Below are 21,221 nucleotides of genomic sequence, written 5' to 3'. Positions count from 1 at the left end.
GTGACGAATGCGACGTATGGTTTCTGAGACGGTAACACTTGGGCTTTCACTCCTGTGGCACTAAATTTTTTCTTAATTCATTTTGAGTTAGAAAAAAAATTATTTGATTTTTATCTCATTGGGATTCAATAACTTCAATAAATATCAAGGATCCCATTACTGTAGTCTCCTCTCGCGAGAAGAAATTCATATTAATATTATTTTAGAATGTGGTTTTGTAGCTATCATTTATTTTCTCAACTCTCACTTTACCTACTTTTTTGACAAATTTTTTTTTTAAATTAAACACTATCTACAGATTTGCACCGAAGCGTTTTTTATGACAGTGATTCTAATCGCTGTCAGATATCATCTATACTGGNTTCTAATCGCTGTCAGATATCATCTATACTGGACTCCACTGTGCTGGGTTTTTTTTTATATATAATTACTTATTTTTAATAATAAGTAATAATATTAAAACTTAGAAGTGTTACAAAAAGTCTAATTGCACAGCGCGAAAAGTTGATTTAGAAAAGTATATTTTTGTTTCTGATGAAAGTTCCTTATAATCCAGTGTATAAAACTTATAACTTTTTTATAAGTAATATAAATTTTTTATTAAAAAGTATTGCATCAAGCTCTTTAAATTTTTATACGCATTAAAAGTAAAGAAATATACAACTACTTTATTATTTTTATAATTTCTCCGTAAAAATTACAATATTAAATTATTGAATATCAATTTCATACTAAATTTAATTACTATAATTATTATTTATTCATATATTATAATAATAAATCAAATTACTAATCGGGGTAAAATTAAGGGAATAAGAGTTTTTGTTGCTTTTGAAATAACCTACCAATTTCTTAAAATTAAACACTGTCTACAGATTTGCATCGAAGCGTTTTTTTTTATAGTGATTATAATCACTGTCAGATATCATCTATAGTTGTCCCAACTATACCACTTCCGTACTGCGCCGTAATCCCACTGTACTACCGTTTTTTTCATTATAAAAGTCCATTCTTTAAACTAGCATAAATGTTAAAAATTATACTTTTTTTATGTTAAAATTGTATGGAAAAAAACCCAGCACAGTGGTGACGTGGCATAGTTGGATCAAGTATAATAATATCTGACAGTGATTAAAATCACTATAAAAAAAAACGCTTCGATGCAAATCTTTAGATAGTGTTTAATTTTAAAAAATTGGTAGAATATTCCAAAAGCTACATGATCTGCTATTTCCTTATTAATATCCTGATTAAGATAAAGTATGTCGAATGAAAAAAGGGATATAAATATTCTCAAAAAAAAAATTGTATTGATCCATACACTTTTCATTAGCATTATTAATTTTTTTGTGAAAAAGTTGTCATTTTGAATCGCCCCTGTAGTCCGATTAATAAAAAAAAATATACCAAATGATAAGTAAAGATATCAAGCATCTATTAAAAAAATATATATTGATTTATTCATTTTTGAAAAAGTTATGGCAGTTTTAAGTAAAAAAAATTTCGAAAATTAGCGATTTTTAAATTTCTATTTTTTTTGGAGGTTTCCCCCATTAACGGGGAACGAGGGAAATTTTTTCAATTTTTAAGGATAATGTCTTCGACTAGATACGATTTGTGATCTTTTGACATATCTTTGAAAGAAATCGGTTCGGCGAGAGCTGAGAAAAAGTGGCAACAGTCACAAAAAATAAATAAATAAAAAAAAAACAGTAAAATTAATATTTTCTCAGCTTCGCATTGAAGCTAAAAAATAATTAAGAACAAAAAAAATTGTTTTAAATTAATACTGATTTTGTTTATTAATATGTTAAAAATAATGAAAATGACATATATATAAGTAGGTTAAATATATTTAACCTACTTTTTTAATCCTTTAAAGTTGATTTTTGTGAAAGTTTATAATTAAAAAAAAAATAATTTATTACTAACTTTTAGCTCAATTTGCAAGTTTGAAATTGACATGATTAAATAGGAAATTTTATAATAACTATTTGTGGTAAATTTATCAAAAAAGCTCAATATTTTTTTGCATTTTTGTCGTAATAGATAACTTAATTAGAAATAATAGTAATCATTTCCTAGTAACTTTTGTTGTTTAAAAATATTCTATAATTGAAAAATGAACTGAATTAATTTTAATAATTTACTTTAACTAAAATAACTAAAAAAAAAAAGTTAAAAAGATCTAAAAATACATTGTTAATTCAGGAAAACTAACTATCATTTTTTTTAGAAATGATGTATATAGCAACATGTTACTAAAATATTTAGAATATTATAGTCAAGTAGTAGCACACACAAATAGAGTAAAAAAATCAATAAATTACAAAGTAAATTGATTTAATTTTGTAATTAAAACCTATCATATGTAACATGATTCGTCAATAAATACTTTAAAAACATTATAAATAAATTATTTTAATTGTCTGTATGGAAAACATGCAACTGTTTAATTGATAAATAATTAATTTATTAATAAAATAAGAATTTTGTTTCAATTTTTGAGGGTAATATCTTCAACTAGATATGAATTGTAATCATTTGATGTATTGTTGAAAAAATTATGTCAAACGAGAGCAGAGAAAATAAATGATAGTAACAAAAAAATTCCTTCTCAGCTTTGCATCGAAGCAAATATAGTAAAATAATTTTAATACGAATAAGAAATTTTTTCTAAAGAGGGGCGACTACAGTGATAGGATCCTTGATCTTTATTGAATTTATTGAATCTAAATGAGATAAAAATCAAAGTTGAAAATTTATTCTAACTTAAAAAGAATTAAGAAAAAAATGCAAAAAATTCATTATCATATACGGGTTGAACCCCAACCCCAAGCGCGTAATACACAAATGTTCCTGACTCAGCAACGGTAAGTCACTAGTGTCGACTAAAAAAAAACCCAGCACAGGGGGGTCGCGGCACAGTGATGCCAACGATACGTCAAAAGATCACAAATCGTATCTAGTCGAAGACATTACCCTCAAATTTTTTCAATTTTCTTTACTAAAAACTGCCGTATATGTCACACAAAGTAAATTTGCGTAAACAGATTTATTTATTAGGTCATACTGTCAATCAAATTTTTGGCTGTAAATTACCTTCTAATATACAAGTTCTTAGAGTATTGTTTCATAATATACGTGAAGTCAAATTAAGCATTCGTGATAGTGCACGATTAGTAATAGATGAGGTTTTAATATTTTGGCAAAAAGCTCGCATTCCAACTCGTGAAGTACGTCACTGTATATTAAAATTGGAAGCAATTTACGACGAATGGCGAAGTTTGCAAAAAAATGCATCACGACAAACTGATACTCAAAAAAAAAAAGAAAATTGTTTTATCGATAAATTTGACGACCTTTTTGATATAGCACATGCTGACGCTATGAATCTGATGAGTATTGAGTTGGATAAACAATTTTTAATTCGTCAACGTGAAAAAGGTCGTCCGGGATCGTTGAGTGGAATCGATTATGATTCATATCAAGCTGAACAAAAAAAGTATTTACGCTTTGAAAAAACAGAAAAAAGAAAAAAACGTACTTATGATGAAATAAAAGCATCGTGTAAGTGTTTAATTAACTTATAAATGTTCTATTATATTATATTGTTTATGAATAATAATTGCAGATGATACAGTTAAGTTTTATTCAGGATCGTCAGAAAGTGACACTGACGATGATAGTCAAATCATGTCGACCAATGATGATTTAATTTTTGAGAAAACATTATGTGAACCTGGTCCATCTACTAGTAAACGAGCTTCAAAACAGTTTCTCACTAACAAACTTGTAGCTGCATTGGATAGATGTATGATCAGTGACAGAGACGCCACTCATTTACTTATGGCAGCGGCTGAAGCATTTGGTCAAAACGTTGATAGTTTGGTAATAAATCGTTCGTCAATACATAGAGAACGTGAAAAGTTACGTAAAGAACGAGCTTTAAATTTACGTGAAAATTTTCAAATTAGCTTATTTAGTAATGCAGTCGTACACTGGGATGGCAAATTGCTTCCTTCGTTAACTTCAAAAGATCTTGTTGACCGATTACCAATAATTATTTCTAGTGGGGATCATGAACAACTTCTAGGTGTACCAAAATTATCAGAAGGAACTGGAGAGGAACAGGCTATAAAAGTATATGAATCAATTGAAGAATGGGGCCTAAAAAACTCAGTTGTAGCTGTTTGCTGTGATACTACGTCTTCAAACACCGGTAGATTAAAAGGCACATGTATATTATTAGAACAACGTCTTGAAAAAGATTTGTTGTATTTACTTTGTCGACATCATATTTATGAAATTGTTTTAAAAAGTATTTTCGAAGAAAAATTTGGTTCAACCTCAGGGCCTAATGTTCAACTTTTTAAAAAATTCCAAGAAGGCTGGAGTAACATAAATACAAATAAATTCAATCCAGGTATAGAAGATAAATATGTTAGTGAAAAATTATGCGATGCCAAACAACGTGTACTTGAATTTTCGCTAATTATTTCAAAAGAAAAACAGTTTAGAGAAGATTATAGAGAGCTATTAGAACTGTCTATAATTTTCCTAGGAGGAATCCCACATCGCAGTATATTGTTTCGAGTTCCGGGAGCATTCCATCACGCCCGATGGATGTCCAAAGCGATATATTGCCTAAAAATATATATTTTTAGAAAACAATTTCATATGACCGCAGAACAAGAAAGAGCATGTCGAGATATTTGTATATTTATAATATGTGTTTATATTGAAAGATGGTTTCGCTCACATGTTGCAATTGAAGCACCTTATCAAGATCTTTCATTTGTTCATTGTTTGATTGAATATGAAAAAATAGATAAAAATATATCAAAAATTGCATTAAAAAAATTTTGTGGTCACTTGTGGTACCTAACTCCCGAAGTAGCAGGATTATCATTTTTTGATTCAAATATTCCTTTATCAATGAAATTAAAAATGGTACAGTCACTAAAAAATCACGATGACAATGCAAATGTAATTAAGCGTTATGTTGTTCCAATAAATAATTATGCGTCTCTAAAAAATAAACAAATTTATGAATTTATAAATAGTTCATCGATAAAGTTATTTGAAAGATTTAACATTGCCACCGATTTTTTGAACCAAAATCCGTTAGATTGGAATGAAAATGATAATTACCAAAAAGGTAAATCTTTATTTAATCAGTTGAAAGTCATCAACGATGCAGCTGAACGAGGAGTTCAATTAATAAGTAATTTCAATGAAATAATTACTAAAGATGAAGAACAAAAACAATTTTTAATACAATCGGTTTATGACTATCGTAAGAAATATCCTGATGCAAAAAGAAGTACTCTCTCTAGAGAATTTTAATATTATTTATTTTATAGCGAAATTTTAACCTTGCATTTATTAAAATTACAATATTTTTTATAACACATAAAAAAATAAATAAATACTTTCTCAGTTTCACATTCAAGCTAATATGTACTGGAAGTGTGTTATTTTTATTTTTCTTATAAATAAGCCAAAATAATCTATTATTTTGTCAATATAAAATTTATTATAGTATAAAACCGAGTTTTTGTTATTTTGTGATAGAATGAGTCGTTTTATGAGAAAAACACTTATAACAAATATTATTGTAAATTTAATTTTAAAAACATTTTATAATAAGTTATTTTTTTCTATAGTTAATACTTTCGGATTTAATCGCAAAAAACTGAAAAACACCTTTTTTAAAAAATGTTTGAACTTTTAACTTTTACGAGGTAAATACTTGACTTACGACTTTTTTAGTAATGAACTTTATTATTTAGAATATTAATATCTACAATTTTTTTCTTATAAACGTTTACGTAAATGTCATAGTTTTTGAGATAAACCACAATAACTGAAAAACTACCCTTATTACCGAGTTTTCAACCCTCTTGAGGCACGGCTTAGGGTTGACCAAAATTAACGAAATTAAGTATGAACCATTTTTTTATAGTTTAGAACAAATCTGGGGGGTGGCCCGATCAAATTTCGAAAAAAAAAATTCTACACCTATAAGCTAAGGACCACCCTACTGTATATACGTAAGGCGCATTACACAAGGGCGGTATTGGTCAGTCAATATAAAAATTTGTTTATATATATATAATTGTTGTCACGCACGCGTGTACGGGTACGAAATCCAAAAATAAAATTTTACAGGAAAATATTGTTGTTAGCGATAGGTGAGCGGGGTGGGGGTGAATGCTTTACGACAGTCTAGTCTCAAGGCTTTAGACGACCTGGTACGGGAGTATAACACGTGGCTGGTGGAGATTTAAAAACAACAAACCCACAACATACAAGTGAAACTATTATATGCGTGTCAAAAATGTTTCACTATTCTAAAATCAAAAAAGAAAATATTGTGCAATGTAAATATTTTTATTCTGGGATGATCTATAGGCCTAAGTTCCTCTAAATATGCCTATGCATACCTTAGAATAAAATATTTCAATTTCAGGTACTAGATATTTAAGTAGGGTGATCCTTATTTTCTAATTTAAAAAATTTGATCAAATACGTTCTTCATTTTGTTCGACTAGATAAAAAAATACTTGGTATTTGGTAAAGTTTATAAATGGTAAACTTTGAACAATATCTCTTTTCCATCCCACGGAGAGGTTAAAGTTTGACTAGAATAGTTTTTTAATTTTACAACATTATTTTATTATGTAATGCATTTACAGAAAAACACATAGAACAAAATATAGATCTATACATTTCTTATAAAAAATCTATCTAATAAATTTTTTATAAATTGTTTATTTTTTGTAAAAAATAGACAACTTTTAATTTATCCAACAGATCTGACATAAATAACATATACTACCACTACTGTTGATAGATTAATGTATTTGATAAAAAATATTTAAAAACCTTTCGTTATTGATAACCTGTATGAAAAACTTTTAGTTTAAAAAATACATTCCATAACTCGACTCATATTATGTACAAAAATATCAAGCATATTTATGAACTTCATATTACCACTTTAATACAAAAAAAACAGTTAGGCTAATTTTTTAGTGTTTAAGGAGCAACTACTACTACAAATAAATTTAATTTTATTAAGTCAGTACAAAATTATAAATAACCAAAATATTATAAATATTTTATATTATTAAAATAATTCAATTTTGTTTATTTCCTTAAAAGTTACATTTAAAAAATTTATCAAACTTAGTTTTACAGAAACAATAAATTTTCTAAATAAATATAGAAAGATAAACAATTAAATTAATTAAAAACTGTTAATGACTGTTGGTGGGAATTACATCTCATAAACTATTGATAAACACTGTTAAATAATTTACATTGATTTTTATTGTAACTTAATTTATTTGTTTATCAAAAAATGTATAAAATTATTTTAACTTTAAAAAGGTATCTCAATGTGCCTGATAATTAAACTATTCAGTATTTTTTGAGCAGCGCGTCTTTTGTAACAAACATAAATCACTAGTTGCTGCATTACGACCAGATGACAAATTCAAATCATATATGTTCAATATTAAATCCACAGTAAATAAGTCTGGGACACAACGAATCAAATTTGGAAGCTAAAAAAGATTGGTATTTTAAAAAACCATAAAAATTAAAGTAAATAAAATATTACCACAGTAGGTGGAAGGTGTTTAAGAATAATTTGTGAAGAGCCTCGACCAGACAAGACTAATTGTTCAAGTAATCTTAAGACAAAATGAGTTTCTTGGCAAAGTTGCTCATGTCTAGAAGCAACAACAGCAATGCGTCTAAATAATGCAATCAGTGCTCTTTGTAAAGATCCATCAATAACTGAACTATTAATATCACTATCTCCGCCATTCATTCGCATAATTTTTTTGGGTGGCCACATATTATCTATATCCTGTAATTAAATTAATTCCATACAAAATGAATATAAATAATCAATTTCATTTACTATTATATCCATGCTATTTGTACTCTTGTGAACATCATTCTTTATAATGCTGTTTTGTTGCAATTCTACAGATGCATATATGCAATAAGAACATAATTTTGCTAATGCTGTTTGCTGAGGTTCAATTAGTTCAACATTACTGAAATAACACCATTAAAAGATTTAAAAAAATATAATAATTAAAGTTAAAAAGAACTTTATCACTGTTTTGGGAAGAGTAATTGTTTCAAGAAATGCAGTAAAAAAATTGTAATCATTATTATAAATTTATTTTAGAAAAATGTAATATATATTTAAATCTATTACATTTATTTTTTTTTCAATAACTAAAAAAAAAAAAAATCAGAGCTTTTGATGAGGTTTTATAATTTTATGGAATATATTATTTTAGAGATACTATAAACATAGTTGAGATTTGAACAAGCACTATTAATAGCTTGTAAGAAAATTGTTATTTCTATAAATTATTAAGATATATCCATTAGTTATCTACCACTAGAATACACACATGTATATGAACATTAATTTCATTAAAAAAAAAGTTTTATTAAAGATTATCAAAATTTAAAGATAACTTATTAAAAAAATATTATAGTCCTATAAGATTTTTAATTGCCAGTTATTTTCAATAATAAAACAATTTTAACAAAAGTTTATTTATAAAAGTTATTAGAATAATACTAGATCCAGGTGGACTTTTTTTTCAATTTATAGACTCATTTTTTATCATTTTGGGATCATTTATTATGATTTACAAATAAATTTAATAAATAATTAAATAAATCTATAAAACAAAATCAGTCCACTAAGAACTGAGATTTTAATAAGTTCATGGAAATTAAGAAATATGCTAAAATAAAAATCAATACTATAATAAAATACAATATAAATGTTGTAATAATGTAATTATTTATGAAATCAAACTCTAATGATCCTACAATCCAATGTTATACTTATTAAATGAAAATCAACACTATCAAAGGCTCGAAAGTTAAAAAAAAGTGAATACATAAAAATTACTTACATAGCAGGATTAAATAAATATTGAGGCATAAGTTCCAACAATGCTAGAGTACAACATTCTACATCAAAATGAAATATAGCAAATAATAAATCAACAGCCTTTTCTAATTCATCACGGTATTGCAGTTTCATCATTTCCTTTATAGAAGAAATTTAATAGTAAATAAATATTAATTTAAATGTTTTATAAAATATATTATACCTCCAATCAACAAAAATAGTAGCATAACTCAAAAAAACAAATTACAAAACAGAGAAAATAATATAGTTAATTTGATACTATTTTATAACAAATATTTTTTTCATAGTATTTTTTATTTAAGTTAATGGTAATCAGAAGAAGAAAAATTTCAAGTTATGTCACTATTCTTACAAATAGGTAATAATTTGTATATTTTTTTAATCATTATTAACCACCTTAATTAAATTATTGACAAACCAATCAGCCCCCGCAGTGAACAATGTAGTTCTAAGTTTTTGGGCAGCTTTTACATTTAACCAACCTTCTTCAAGAATGTCTTCCCAGACAGGTATTAATTGTTCAAGAATTGAGTCTTTTGATACAATACTAAAAAAAAAATTAAATTTCTATATTTTATAATTTATAATATATACATTAAAGTGGTGTTTATATAGTATATTTTTAAGTTCTGCATTGAATAGTCACCAATTAGCGGTTTTAAATAGGAAAACTGAGGAAGAGAAATAAAAATCTAAACAAATTTTGGTTATTTTTAGTTTTTGCTACTTAGAACTAATTAATGGTTAAACAATATCATGTATTATTTAAGGATTCTAATATATATATAATTATTACTTATGAGAAGGTTTAGCAGGCATTGTTGGAGGATGTAAATCTTGTTGCATTTTTCTTATTATTTCACACATTAATACTTGACGACTAAAAATATGATTAATTAAAATTATATTAATATGGTAAAAGTAGTAATCTATTGAAAATTAGATTAAAGTACCATTCAGAATAATTATCTTGACTTTCATTAGTTTCAGGCACAACATTAAGTAATTGTTGAACCATATTCATTGGTTTCAGTGATGCATCTTGGTGTAGAACCTAATCAAAATAGAGTATAAAAAAAATTAGTATATTAATTATAAATAAGAACAAACCTGCATGTAAGAACACAACCAAGCAGCAGCACAGATTGGTAAACAAAGCATGGAGGTACGCAATGAATCTAATATACGTTTAACGTCATTACTACTTAGAGTTGAATTTTCCCAAGCAACTACAACATCATGAGTAACCCCAATTATAGTAAGACAAATTTTATCCCAACTTGAATCACTGAAAATGATTTTTGATCAATGTTTTATAATATATATTTATCTAAATTAACTTTTTAATTGCAAATACTAACCAATTTATAATATCTTCTCCTTTATCAATTGCAGTTAGTAAGGCTTCTACTTTACCAGGATCACACTCTCCCATTACATTTTCATGAGATTTTGGATTGCCATGTTCAACCATGCATTGTTTGTACCATTTTTCAAAAAATGTATCATTTCCTCCATCAGGAAAAATAGCCTTAATATTAAAATTACATTAATTTATGTTAATACATCTATACATATATATATATATATATTATTTTACTTGATATCCATATTTTTGGGTAATGAAACATAACATCAAAAATGTCATATCAAATAGTACAGCATTAGTGCGTACTAATTTAGGGCTATCTTGTAAGTTAATATGCTTACTAAACTCATTAAATTTAATCAGTTTTGCAACAAACATTCGTAATTTGCCTTCAACAGCAGCTGCAGCCAATATTAATTCTAAACTTGTTCCTGTTAATGCTTGACTTAGTACACCAACTAATGCTTCCTAAAAAAGACAGTCAATTACTTTCAAAGATTTTATTTGAGGCTCATTAAGGAAATTTTACTTGAATTTTTGAAAAATCAGAATCTAAAGTTCTTAGCATTCGCTGTAATGTTGGCTCAGTACGCATGATGATTGTTAACACATTTGATGGAGGATCTGGACTACTGAGAGTTGAAACCACACTAGCTCTAGTTCATTATTAAAAAAAAATTATATTATGCATAACAATCGGTTGTTTAAATTTATTGTTTAATTATTATAAAATAATAAAAAACAATACCTTTGGGATATTATGGAGCTGCATTGACTTTCTGTAACAAAGTCTTGTTTTATAAGTTCTCTAAGAAGTAGTTCTATAGAACTGCATGCTGTATGAGAATCAATGAAGTCTAGCAATGGAAACATGTCCAGCAACATTTCAAAACCTTGAATAACTTCCTCAGAAGCTTTAAAACTTGCAGAATCTTTGCAAAGTTGTTTTATGATATGTGGTAACTTTATAAATGTAAATGCCCCCCATTGTGGGCCATGATCTTCGTTACTTAAAGAATCTCGTAAACACATTAGACATGCACGAATCAATTCACAGTATAGTCGTGAATTACTGTAACTCTATTAAAAATGTTTATCAATTTAAAAAGTACACTATTGAAAAAAAAAAACTTACTTTTATTTGACGAATCATTTTTAGCTTATCTACTAATACTTGAGTTTCTGCTGTAGGATTTAACATAACCCGTATTGCTAATAATGGTTGTAACACATATGTAATAGGTTCATTTAAAGTTGTTACAGATTCCATGGAAGTAAGATTAGTTGAACTCTTATAGTCAATATTACATAGACTTCTAAAATATTAATTATACTATTAAGGTAAATTATATTTATTGCAAGTCCATTTTTACATTAGAATATTATTTATATACGGTGCACTTGAAACAACTGAATTTTGGGTGTCTTGACTAATATCTTGACATTTCTTCACAATAACAAGGTATAGATCTAAACAAATTTATTTTAAAAATATATAAAACATTATGTATTTTATACATTTTGTGAGTGTAGATGATGTGGGAGATCGTGTTTAGGAAGTTTAGGATAAGATTGGCTGACCCCAAGTAGTTGAGATTAAGGCGAGTAAAAAAAAGAAGAAGATATAAAACATCATTATACCTTTATATTGTATAAGGGAGGCAATCACTACATTTTTGAGGAAAATTATAACTTAAATAAATAAATATCTTAATTTATTCTAGGATGGCTTATTGTAACAATGACTAAAAATCTCAATATAAAAAATCACTTAAGTTTCATTAACATACCTGGATCTTCATGTTTTGCTAAATAAAGTAATGCAAGAATAAAATCATTTTTTAATAAGGATTCTAATATATCAACTGCAATAATAATAATGCGCTTTTCAAGAGGATCTTTTACTTCATTTTTTGATGAATGTCCACAACGAATGCATGATAGTAACCAATCAGCTAAAGAAAGTAATGCTCCAGGTAGAACACTTTCTTCAGGTTTACCTCTACACGTTATTCCATTCTAAAATAAAGAAAAAAATTAGACTTGCATAGTATTCATTAATAAAAGCAAAGTTACTTAAAAAAGATTTATATTTTATGTTCAATATTATAAAAGCATAAAAAAAAATAAATAAAGGTTAATTTTAAAAGTTATTATATAATGGACAAAGACACTATCAATGATGGAAAAAATTAATTAAAAATAAAATAATAAATAACTAAGAAAATAAAATAGTTGCTAATCAATACATTAATAAAGGCATAATATTTTATTTATTTTAAGTTTGGTTTGTACTAAATTATAGTATAATACACACTAGGGTTGTTTTAAGGAAATCCAATAACACAATAACACATGATCTTTTATAAAATTTATCATATTTGCTGATACGTTGAAGAATTGCTGCATATGATACCAGCTAAAAAATCATGAATAATTTATTAAATAATTGTACAATTTTACAAAACTTATAAAATATATTGAATGTATAAAGTAACATACTTGGCAGTTTAAGGAATGTCTTAAATAAGAAAGAACAAGTTCATTGGGATAAGAACCTACTAAGGCCTGTGATAATATGATGTCAGCTAAATTATAAACATCACCACTGACACCTCTAGGTAGCACCTGTAAAAATGTATATTACTTTAATAATAGTTTTTAAATATGTTAAACAAACATTTCATTCAGAAATTGTACACAAGGGACGGTATAAATTTAATTATACTTATAAATAAATAAGATTTACATATTATAAATCAATTAAATTCTAAAAAAATTAAACATACATTTTTTACTATTATCTTTTTCTACTTTGACAGATAAAATTATACATCAACAAAAAAATGTTGTACACCAAATTAAAACTAAATATACTTTTGTGATTACATATACTCTAATTCTGTATAGTAGTATATATTTAATTTTGAAAATATATCTATTAATCTTAGTTTTTTTAATATAGATTATTTCTTATTTAAAATGATCATTGAATATTATAAATAACACATTTCTGTGATAAAATGTAATTGAACCTTAGTTTGAATTTTTAACAAATTGAAATGTATTATTTTTTTGAAAATATTTTAATCAAGGTTGCTTTGTTTTAAATTTGTATAAAACGCCAAACATTTTTTAATTTACATTGGTCTTATAGGATTTTTTAATGTCCCATTAACGTTTTCAACTATTTAATAGTATTTAAAACATGATTTTTAATAACTCTGATTTAATATTATGTACTGTAATTATAAGTTATTTATTTCAATGTTTCTAATTACTAAGAAACATAATATTTTAATCTAATCAATTAAATATTGACACACCATATTAATTGGCAAATAATTAACATTATAATATATTTTAAATATTTAAGCAGCTATTCATTTAAAGTTTTCTTTAAGTATATGATATGAATTTTAAATTTTAAAACTTTAATACTGCACTAATATATTTATTATTTTCAAGATGAATAACATAGTAACATAATTAAGTATAGAAATATATTTATATCATAATAAACACGAGAAATTGGAATAATTTTCAAAAGTATTATAGCTATTAAATTTACAACACAATATTGAAGTTAATTTTTATTTGTAAATAAATGAAAAGGTTCAATATGTTAATTATAGTTCATATTATAAATATAAAAATTACATAAACTATTCATATAATCTTAGTTAGAATTCCTTTCCCAAGAAAATTTTTTCATGACGTTCATAAACTATAGGTAATATATTTGCAAAATTTCCAGGATCAGTTAGAGATCCAGACTGACCAACTGGCATTTCTGAAGTATATAATTCTCTTCGACATACTTCTCTTAACAAATAGTCACAATCAATAGATCTGTAAAATCGTGTGTCATGCACACGCATTATAACACCATCAACACGTAAGAAAAATCTCAAAAGTGCAAATAAACCACTAGGCATACATCGGATTTTTACAGAGCAAACAGCAACACCATTGTCATGTAGCTCATCTTCAAATAATATGAGGTCAGAATAAAATAATATTTCTTCTTGCTCTTTGAGCTTTTCCATGTTAATGCGTTCTTTTGTGGGCTCAATTAAAGTTTTCCCAAATGTTGTGCCTTCATAATATGTAGAATAAGTCCAATCAAATGGATTTACATCTTTGTCGACTAGTCCAGTATCCATTCTAGATTCTTTCCATTCTTTAGAACAAGCTATTTTTACAGGAGCTTTGTGTGGATCTACATCTTTAAGTGCATCTAATGCACAAAAACGTATTCCTGATTGATTAAAATTAATTTCTAAAGTATTGTTTGGAAATACCATTTCTGGTAAATGATGAAGTTTTAACTCTACAGAAAAACGACAAAAATCACAACAAGAAGCAATTGGCTCAGTTTTGCGAGACGAACATCCAGATCCAAGAATGTGACTTTTAGAAGAAATAATTGTCCACTTGTTTGATTCAAATTTTTCACATTTGGCTGTCATATTGAGTAGATATTATAGTACCTGATTAACAAAATTATTTAAATTTTGTCACTAAACTAATACCATTAGTAAATTAAAGTAAATATTGCAATTACATAAATAAAATTACAATGTAATATATTTTAATTATAATCTATAAAATATCTCAACTTTTTTAAATGCTGCAGAATTTATGTTTTTTGTTTAACTTATATTACGTCTTATATGAATTGGGTACAATTTTTTTCAAAAAAATTAACAATATTTATAAAATCTGAGAAAGTTTTATAATTATTGACAAAATACAATATTAAATATATATTTTATAATCTTTATTCGTGTAATTTTTAATATAATCTAGTAAAAGTAGTTACATCTTTTACTTACAGATTTAATAGATATACCCCACTGAATTTCTGTCCAACGTTCTCCCCATGCCTTTAAGACTAAAGATTTTAAGCTGCTTGTTTTACTTGTCACTTTACTAACCTCCATTTACATGAAGATTTGATAAAACATTTCGATTCTAAAATGAAGTTTTTTTTTAAAACTATTAGAAGAATTCCAACAATATCTCTTTTTATAGAGCTTTTCATTGATAAAAAAATGCAATATCTAATTTAATAAATTGAGACTTACAATTTAAAAAATTATTTACTCACCTAAAATAGTATTAATTAAACTCTTCTAATTCTATTGAACAAACCTAGATTTAAATATTATAAAAACATAAATAAAATACTTTTTTATACTCTTAATTAACATCAACGATGTTGATAATATCTAAAAGAAACCGCCGATTAGACAATGTTTAGACCATAATTCAAACATTTAATATCTAACCACTAACTAGGTTACAAATCTATAACCATTTTGCCACAGAATATATCATTGTATTATAAAACACTACAGTACAGAAAAGAGAGCATTCTGGCGGACAATGAATTAATTAGTGTTGGGACACATGTAAGACTACTTACAAGGATATTTTACAAAAACATCTATAGCTTATAAATAAACAATTTAATAAAAGATATATAAATGAACTATAGTATTTAATATAAAATAATAAATATAATTAGCTACTTAAAACCTAATTTTTATAAACAAAAATATTATGAGAAAAAAATTGAAAAAACTATCAATTTTAGAATTTTAAATTTTAGAAAATATTTGTATACTAAGCGCATATAATGAACTCCAACGCTTGTTGACTTCATTTTCGCCAGAGCATTCTCTTTTCAGTCTGGTGCACTGTGATTACAAGAACGCGATAAAAATCATTTAACATCATATTAGACTTACCATTCACTTTATCACGGTTCTTTAAAAAGTTCATCGATCCGGACCTGGTCAATGAACGACGGACGGGTCGGATATAAAAATAATAAACGCAGTACTTCATTGCAGAGGTGTAATAAAGTAGTCTGGTTGGTATCTAATAATATGCACAAGGGCAACGGAACGGCAAGTCAGTTCACGAATACCATGTAACGTGACTATGTACAAGACCTTAACCAACCAGTTTAGTATAATATTCTACAATATTAATATAATGAATGATCTATTGCTTCGTCGTTCTCTACTCAGATTTATTAACTCTAAATAATTGGGATAACATAAATTTACTTACTTCTTTTTTCGCAAAATGAATTGTAAATCAAAGACAATTCGACAATCCTTCTGATATATAGAGGTATCAAATTCGTACCTCGTCACAAAATAATAAGTCAAAACAAATACTTTTCGTATGTATGCAAGCAAGACGCATAAAAAGATAGCTGACAACAATACGGAGTTGTGGCTAATAATTGTTTTCTTATTTGAATTCGGCGAAAGCGAACTGGTGTCTGAAAGGATTTCAGTACTTTGTATAGTGTGTGATAGTACCCCCAATCCAGGGATATTGTTGTCAGCTCTTTTAGTGATCTTTTTAGTTTATTGTACTTAATTATACATTACATGATTATTATATTGAGATAGCATATTTAACAATTAATAAATTGACATATATATATATATATATATAAATAATAAGAAATTGTGTTGAACAGTGTACATATTATGACAGAAAAGTTATTTGTTTGTTTATAAGTAATATAAAATACAGATTATACATTTTTCATTGATAATTATCAATTACATTATAATGCAATATACGCATATGCCAAACAATTGGCCATATACGACATTTTGTTGGATAAAATACATTTTGAAAAATAATAACTAACATAATCATAATCTAGCTTCATTTCTTTATCATCTGTATTTGTTATGACAGATAAATTATTTGTTTGTTTACAAGTTATTTAAAATACTTTAATAATCATCAACGACAGTTGTTTTTAATCTGCCTGTATTTTTTTTTTATAAAAAAAGATTTTAATTATTTAAAAAATAATAAAAATAAGCACATATGCTTTTTAGGAGAGATAAAAAACTATTTTGTTTTGTTATATGATCAAATGCTACTTGTAAAATATTTATTAATGTAAAATAATATGCTAATAAATCTTTGTCGAGCCAAAAATATCACTTAGGCAAAATAACCTAAAGCTTATTTAAATATATCACTATAATAAACAATCAGTCAGAATTTACCTAATCATAAACCACTCAATTACACTCAAAATAAAAAACAATTATATTTAAAATAAAATATTTTAAAAACCAAAAATCTAATCAAAGTTTTCCGTATTCACAAATAAAATCAAAAAAGTTAAACCAAAATATTTGAAAAACGAAGCTATTGAAAAATGTGTTAAATATTGTTGCTTAGACATAAGACGTATGGCTGTTATAGAAGGTGAAAGTTTTTTACAATTTGGACAGTTTTAATTAGATTCTGGTATAAAATTTGTTAAACTCATATCTCGGTATATAGATAAGACCACTAAAGAAATAAGACAAAATTTATTCAAAGATTTATTTCAAAGTATAGTCAATAAATATTGTGCATCTTATGGACAAATAATACCGTAATAACTATATGCCATTTACTTTGCACTATGTAGACGATAACTAGGAATTAAAAAGATGATTACTTTTTACTGGTCAATTTCCCTCAAATGAAACAAAAACTGGCGAGAATATAAAACGTTTTTTACACAATTTTGTTTTTCAAATAAGTGAGGCTACAAATTAAACTAATTGTGATTTAATGTCTAATATAACATTTATTACTAGTTTTAGTTTTAGTTATTATCGAAGTGGACATAATGCCCATGCACTCAAACCTGTTGGTCCATTGTGCGCACCTCATACCGAATTGTCTTGATTCGGTTTATCCACATAAGTGTTATCACCGAAGTGTTAATACATTACCAACCATAAAGTCACTTCTAAAGATGACCAAAGAGTCCTGTCTTTCTGGCGAAATTAAGTATCTCTCTGAGTTTTAGGTATTTAATATCTTCTTTTTCGGGAAAAGGTGGTTTATTCAAGTAGCTTGATCTTAATTTGGACAAGGCTTCACATTCACATATGATGTGAAATGAGTCTTCTTCTTCTACTCCACACTTCCTGTACAATGGTGATTCCGATACCTCCATTGCGTTAAGATGTTTAAGCAGGTGACCATGTCCTGTCAGTAGACCAGTCAGGATGCTTATTTGATGTCTAGTCATACTATTAAGATCATCCAGCAATAGACCAGGGGTCTTGATAAACATTTTAGATTGTCTAAGTACTACCAACTACTTCCAGATTTTCCTGTGTTGTTCTTTGCACAAATTCTTGGGTAGCGCTTTGAGAGATTGCTCAGTGAGTCCTACCACTGGTTCTGGTCCAACGTAGGTGTTCTCTGCTCCTTTCTTGGCTAGAAAGTTAGCATTTTCATTTCCAGTGACACCGTTGTGTCCTGGTACAACATTTATTACTAACTAAATAACTAATATGATATCAATATTTAAAAGTTCTAAGCGTCTTAATTGCTTTGCATATTTACTTAACACAAGAAGTAGACTAGATGGAACACACGATTATTAATGTTACAATCTGTCCAGAAATTATTGAGATTCATGGATGAACATTAAGTTATGTAAAAAATATTAACGGAGAGGTACTGAAAAAACTAGTTGAATTTTTAGAACCATTTAAAGCAGCATCTGATGACCTTGAATCTGATAAACGCATTACTATTCAAAAAATTATTTTGCATCAAATGTTATAAAAAAAATATTTAACTAAATTTACAGAACTGCAAGAATACAATCATATTAACGACGATGATGTCAACATTTCGGTTATACTAAAATTATTAGGTAAGAAAGGATTAGAATTCACGAACTCCAAATTCTAGTTAAACATGAAATAGCTGCATTTATATCGCGTGAAATTCAAATCGTTAAAAATGTTTTCTGAAATTGGAAATTTTAGACGAATTTAATGTGAAGTTATATAAAATTCAATCAGATAAAATTAATGAAATTTATAGTGATTCACAACAAGAAATTATGAATCGGTCAAATAATTAAAAAAAATACACTTTTTTTTTGGAATGGGAAGACGTTTCAAGTGTAGAAATTCCAGAAGGTCACTTTAATTATAAAAAGGAGAAAGAAGAATACAAAAATAAATACTTCGACGTCCATGAAGACAACTTATTCAAATTTTATAAAATAAAAAATTTGAATTACTATACTTGTCAAAATTAGCACGACAAATATTGGTTATTACGGCTAATAGTGAAAGTAGTGAAAGATCATTCAGTATTGCTGGAAGGATAATAGAAAAACGAAAAAGTTGTTTAAACTGTTTGATAGTTGATGGCATGGAAAAATGAAAATTAGTAGTTGCCGGGGTTGAGATGGCCACCGTACTTAGAAGTATCGTATCCAGGTCGATTCAGTACGGCAAAGTCCATTTTTGAATTGATGAACATTCCGCCGTGGAGCTAGGATATCAAGAAGATCGACGGCTGGCAGACGTTTAATTGATTCTTATATTATTTTGTATGTATATTATTTAATATGTATGTAAAATTGTAAGAACAAAGTTACAAAGAACAAAGTTGTTTGTATTTTTTTTTCTATCATATTATAACATTAAATATAGGGGTTCCTATTAAAGAAAATTATAAATAAAATTTTTTTCCCTGAAGGAACAAAAAAAAAATTCACTACATATTTTTGTAGAGATTTTTGAATCTGATATTTTTTTCTTTACAAATATTTAAAACTCTTACCAGATTTTGATCACTCTGTACATATAATCATAAATAATAATATATTTAATTAATAAAAACCCAGCACAGTGGGGTCGTGACATAGTTGGGTCCAGTATAGATGATATCTGACAGTGATTAAAATCACTATCATAAAAAACGCTTCGATGCAAATCTGTAGATAGTGTTAAATTAAAAAAAAAAATTTGTTAAAATAGCATATTTTTGAATATGGTAGCCATTTGCGCATAGAAGATAGATCGTCGGGACAAATTTTTTTTTTTCATTTTATAGTACATAAAATAAGCTTTAATTTGATATATGTTTAAAGGACGCAGTATTTCCGGAACATTTTCAAAACTTTGGTTGAAAAAGATCTATGTTTTTTACAATATTTCAAGTTTTGAACGCCCCCTATATAAGGGGAATTTGTCCAATTATAATAAAAATTATGTCAAATGAAAAATGTACTTATAATGTATTTAGAAAAAAAAAATTTGTGCGGATATATACATTTTTCAAAAAGTTATAGCATTAATAAGTTGAAAATTTAAAATCGAAAATTTTAACACAAAAATAGTGTTTTTTGAACTACGGCAGCCGTTTAAATGTAGAAGAAAAAGTGTCGGGACAAATTTTTTTTTTTCATTTTATAGCACATAAAATAAGCTTTAATATGATATATGTTTAAAGGACGCAGTATTTCCGGAACATTTTCAAAAATTAAGTTGAAAAAGTTAGTTTTTTTTTTTTATGTCTTTTGCCACTTTTTCTCAGCTCTCACTGGACCGATTTTTTTCAAAAGTACGTCAAAAGATCACAAATCGTATCTAGTTGGAGACATTACCCTTAAAAATTGAAAACAATTCCCTCGTTCCCCGAAAATAGGGGAAATATCTAAAAAAATTACAAATTTAAAAATCGGTAAATTTTGTCTTTTTTTTCTTAAAACTTCTATAACTTTTTCAAAAATCAACAAAACTTAGTTTTTGTAAAAAAGTTGCTATTTTAAATCTCCCCTAATGAGCAGGTTAAGTGATAGATATTCAAAAAAAATGATATCAAATGAAAGGTAAATATCTAAGGTTTTAGTATAAAAAAAATTATGTTGATTTGTTGATTTTTCAAAAAGTTATGGAAGTTTTAAGAAAAAAAAGTGAACAAATTTCGAAAATTAGCAATTTTTAAATTTGTAATTTTTTTGGATATTTCCCCCATTTGCGGGGAACGAGGGAATTTTTTTCAATTTTTAAGGGT

General features: G+C 26.5%; 2 protein-coding genes across 3 annotated transcripts; one reads left to right on the top strand and one right to left on the bottom strand.

Moving 5' to 3' along the window:
* Positions 1 to 3,023: 3,023 nt before the first annotated feature.
* LOC126895832 (uncharacterized) lies at positions 3,024 to 5,501 on the top strand. Its single transcript, XM_050668098.1, has 2 exons — positions 3,024 to 3,570; positions 3,635 to 5,501. Exons 1-2 carry the CDS (start codon positions 3,024 to 3,026, stop codon positions 5,347 to 5,349), a joined length of 2,262 nt encoding a protein of 753 aa, XP_050524055.1. The 3' UTR covers positions 5,350 to 5,501.
* A 1,819-nt stretch (positions 5,502 to 7,320) lies between these two features.
* Positions 7,321 to 15,673, bottom strand: LOC126910294 (mediator of RNA polymerase II transcription subunit 24). 2 transcript variants are annotated; one of them, XM_050692735.1, is made up of 19 exons: positions 15,463 to 15,673; positions 15,188 to 15,326; positions 12,852 to 12,977; positions 12,667 to 12,768; positions 12,140 to 12,368; positions 11,744 to 11,819; positions 11,485 to 11,665; positions 11,098 to 11,429; positions 10,879 to 11,005; positions 10,581 to 10,817; positions 10,342 to 10,511; positions 10,091 to 10,268; positions 9,934 to 10,034; positions 9,777 to 9,860; positions 9,377 to 9,527; positions 8,961 to 9,097; positions 7,937 to 8,075; positions 7,631 to 7,882; positions 7,321 to 7,574 (listed from the first exon to the last, which is right to left on the bottom strand). In XM_050692735.1, the coding sequence occupies exons 2-19, from the start codon at positions 15,293 to 15,295 to the stop codon at positions 7,425 to 7,427; spliced, it is 2,880 nt and encodes a 959-aa protein (XP_050548692.1). In that variant the 5' UTR covers positions 15,296 to 15,326; positions 15,463 to 15,673; the 3' UTR covers positions 7,321 to 7,424. The 2 variants fall into 2 exon arrangements, with proteins under 2 accessions (XP_050548692.1, XP_050548691.1); XM_050692734.1 differs by having other exon boundaries at positions 11,723 to 11,819; positions 15,463 to 15,670.
* Between the last annotated feature and the right edge of the window lie 5,548 nt (positions 15,674 to 21,221).

The sequence above is a fragment of the Daktulosphaira vitifoliae genome, unplaced genomic scaffold (genome assembly GCF_025091365.1).
Source record: "Daktulosphaira vitifoliae isolate Bord-2020 unplaced genomic scaffold, ASM2509136v1 Scaffold_1, whole genome shotgun sequence".
Classification (NCBI taxonomy): domain Eukaryota; kingdom Metazoa; phylum Arthropoda; class Insecta; order Hemiptera; family Phylloxeridae; genus Daktulosphaira; species Daktulosphaira vitifoliae.
The sequence above is the reverse complement of the archived record's forward strand: the minus strand, read 5'-3'. Positions and strand labels throughout refer to the sequence as shown.

Coding starts and splice junctions, on each gene's coding strand:
- LOC126910294 (XM_050692734.1), bottom strand. CDS start 15,295: ATGGAGGTTAGTAAAGTGACAAGTAAAACAAGCAGCTTAAAATCTTTA. Junction 12,369..12,666: donor ATTTCCTTAAAACAACCCTA/GTGTGTATTATA, acceptor TCTTTATTTTAG/AATGGAATAACGTGTAGAGG. Junction 7,883..7,936: donor CAAATAGCATGGATATAATA/GTAAATGAAATT, acceptor ATTTAATTACAG/GATATAGATAATATGTGGCC.
- LOC126895832 (XM_050668098.1), top strand. CDS start 3,024: ATGTCACACAAAGTAAATTTGCGTAAACAGATTTATTTATTAGGTCAT. Junction 3,571..3,634: donor TGATGAAATAAAAGCATCGT/GTAAGTGTTTAA, acceptor TAATAATTGCAG/ATGATACAGTTAAGTTTTAT.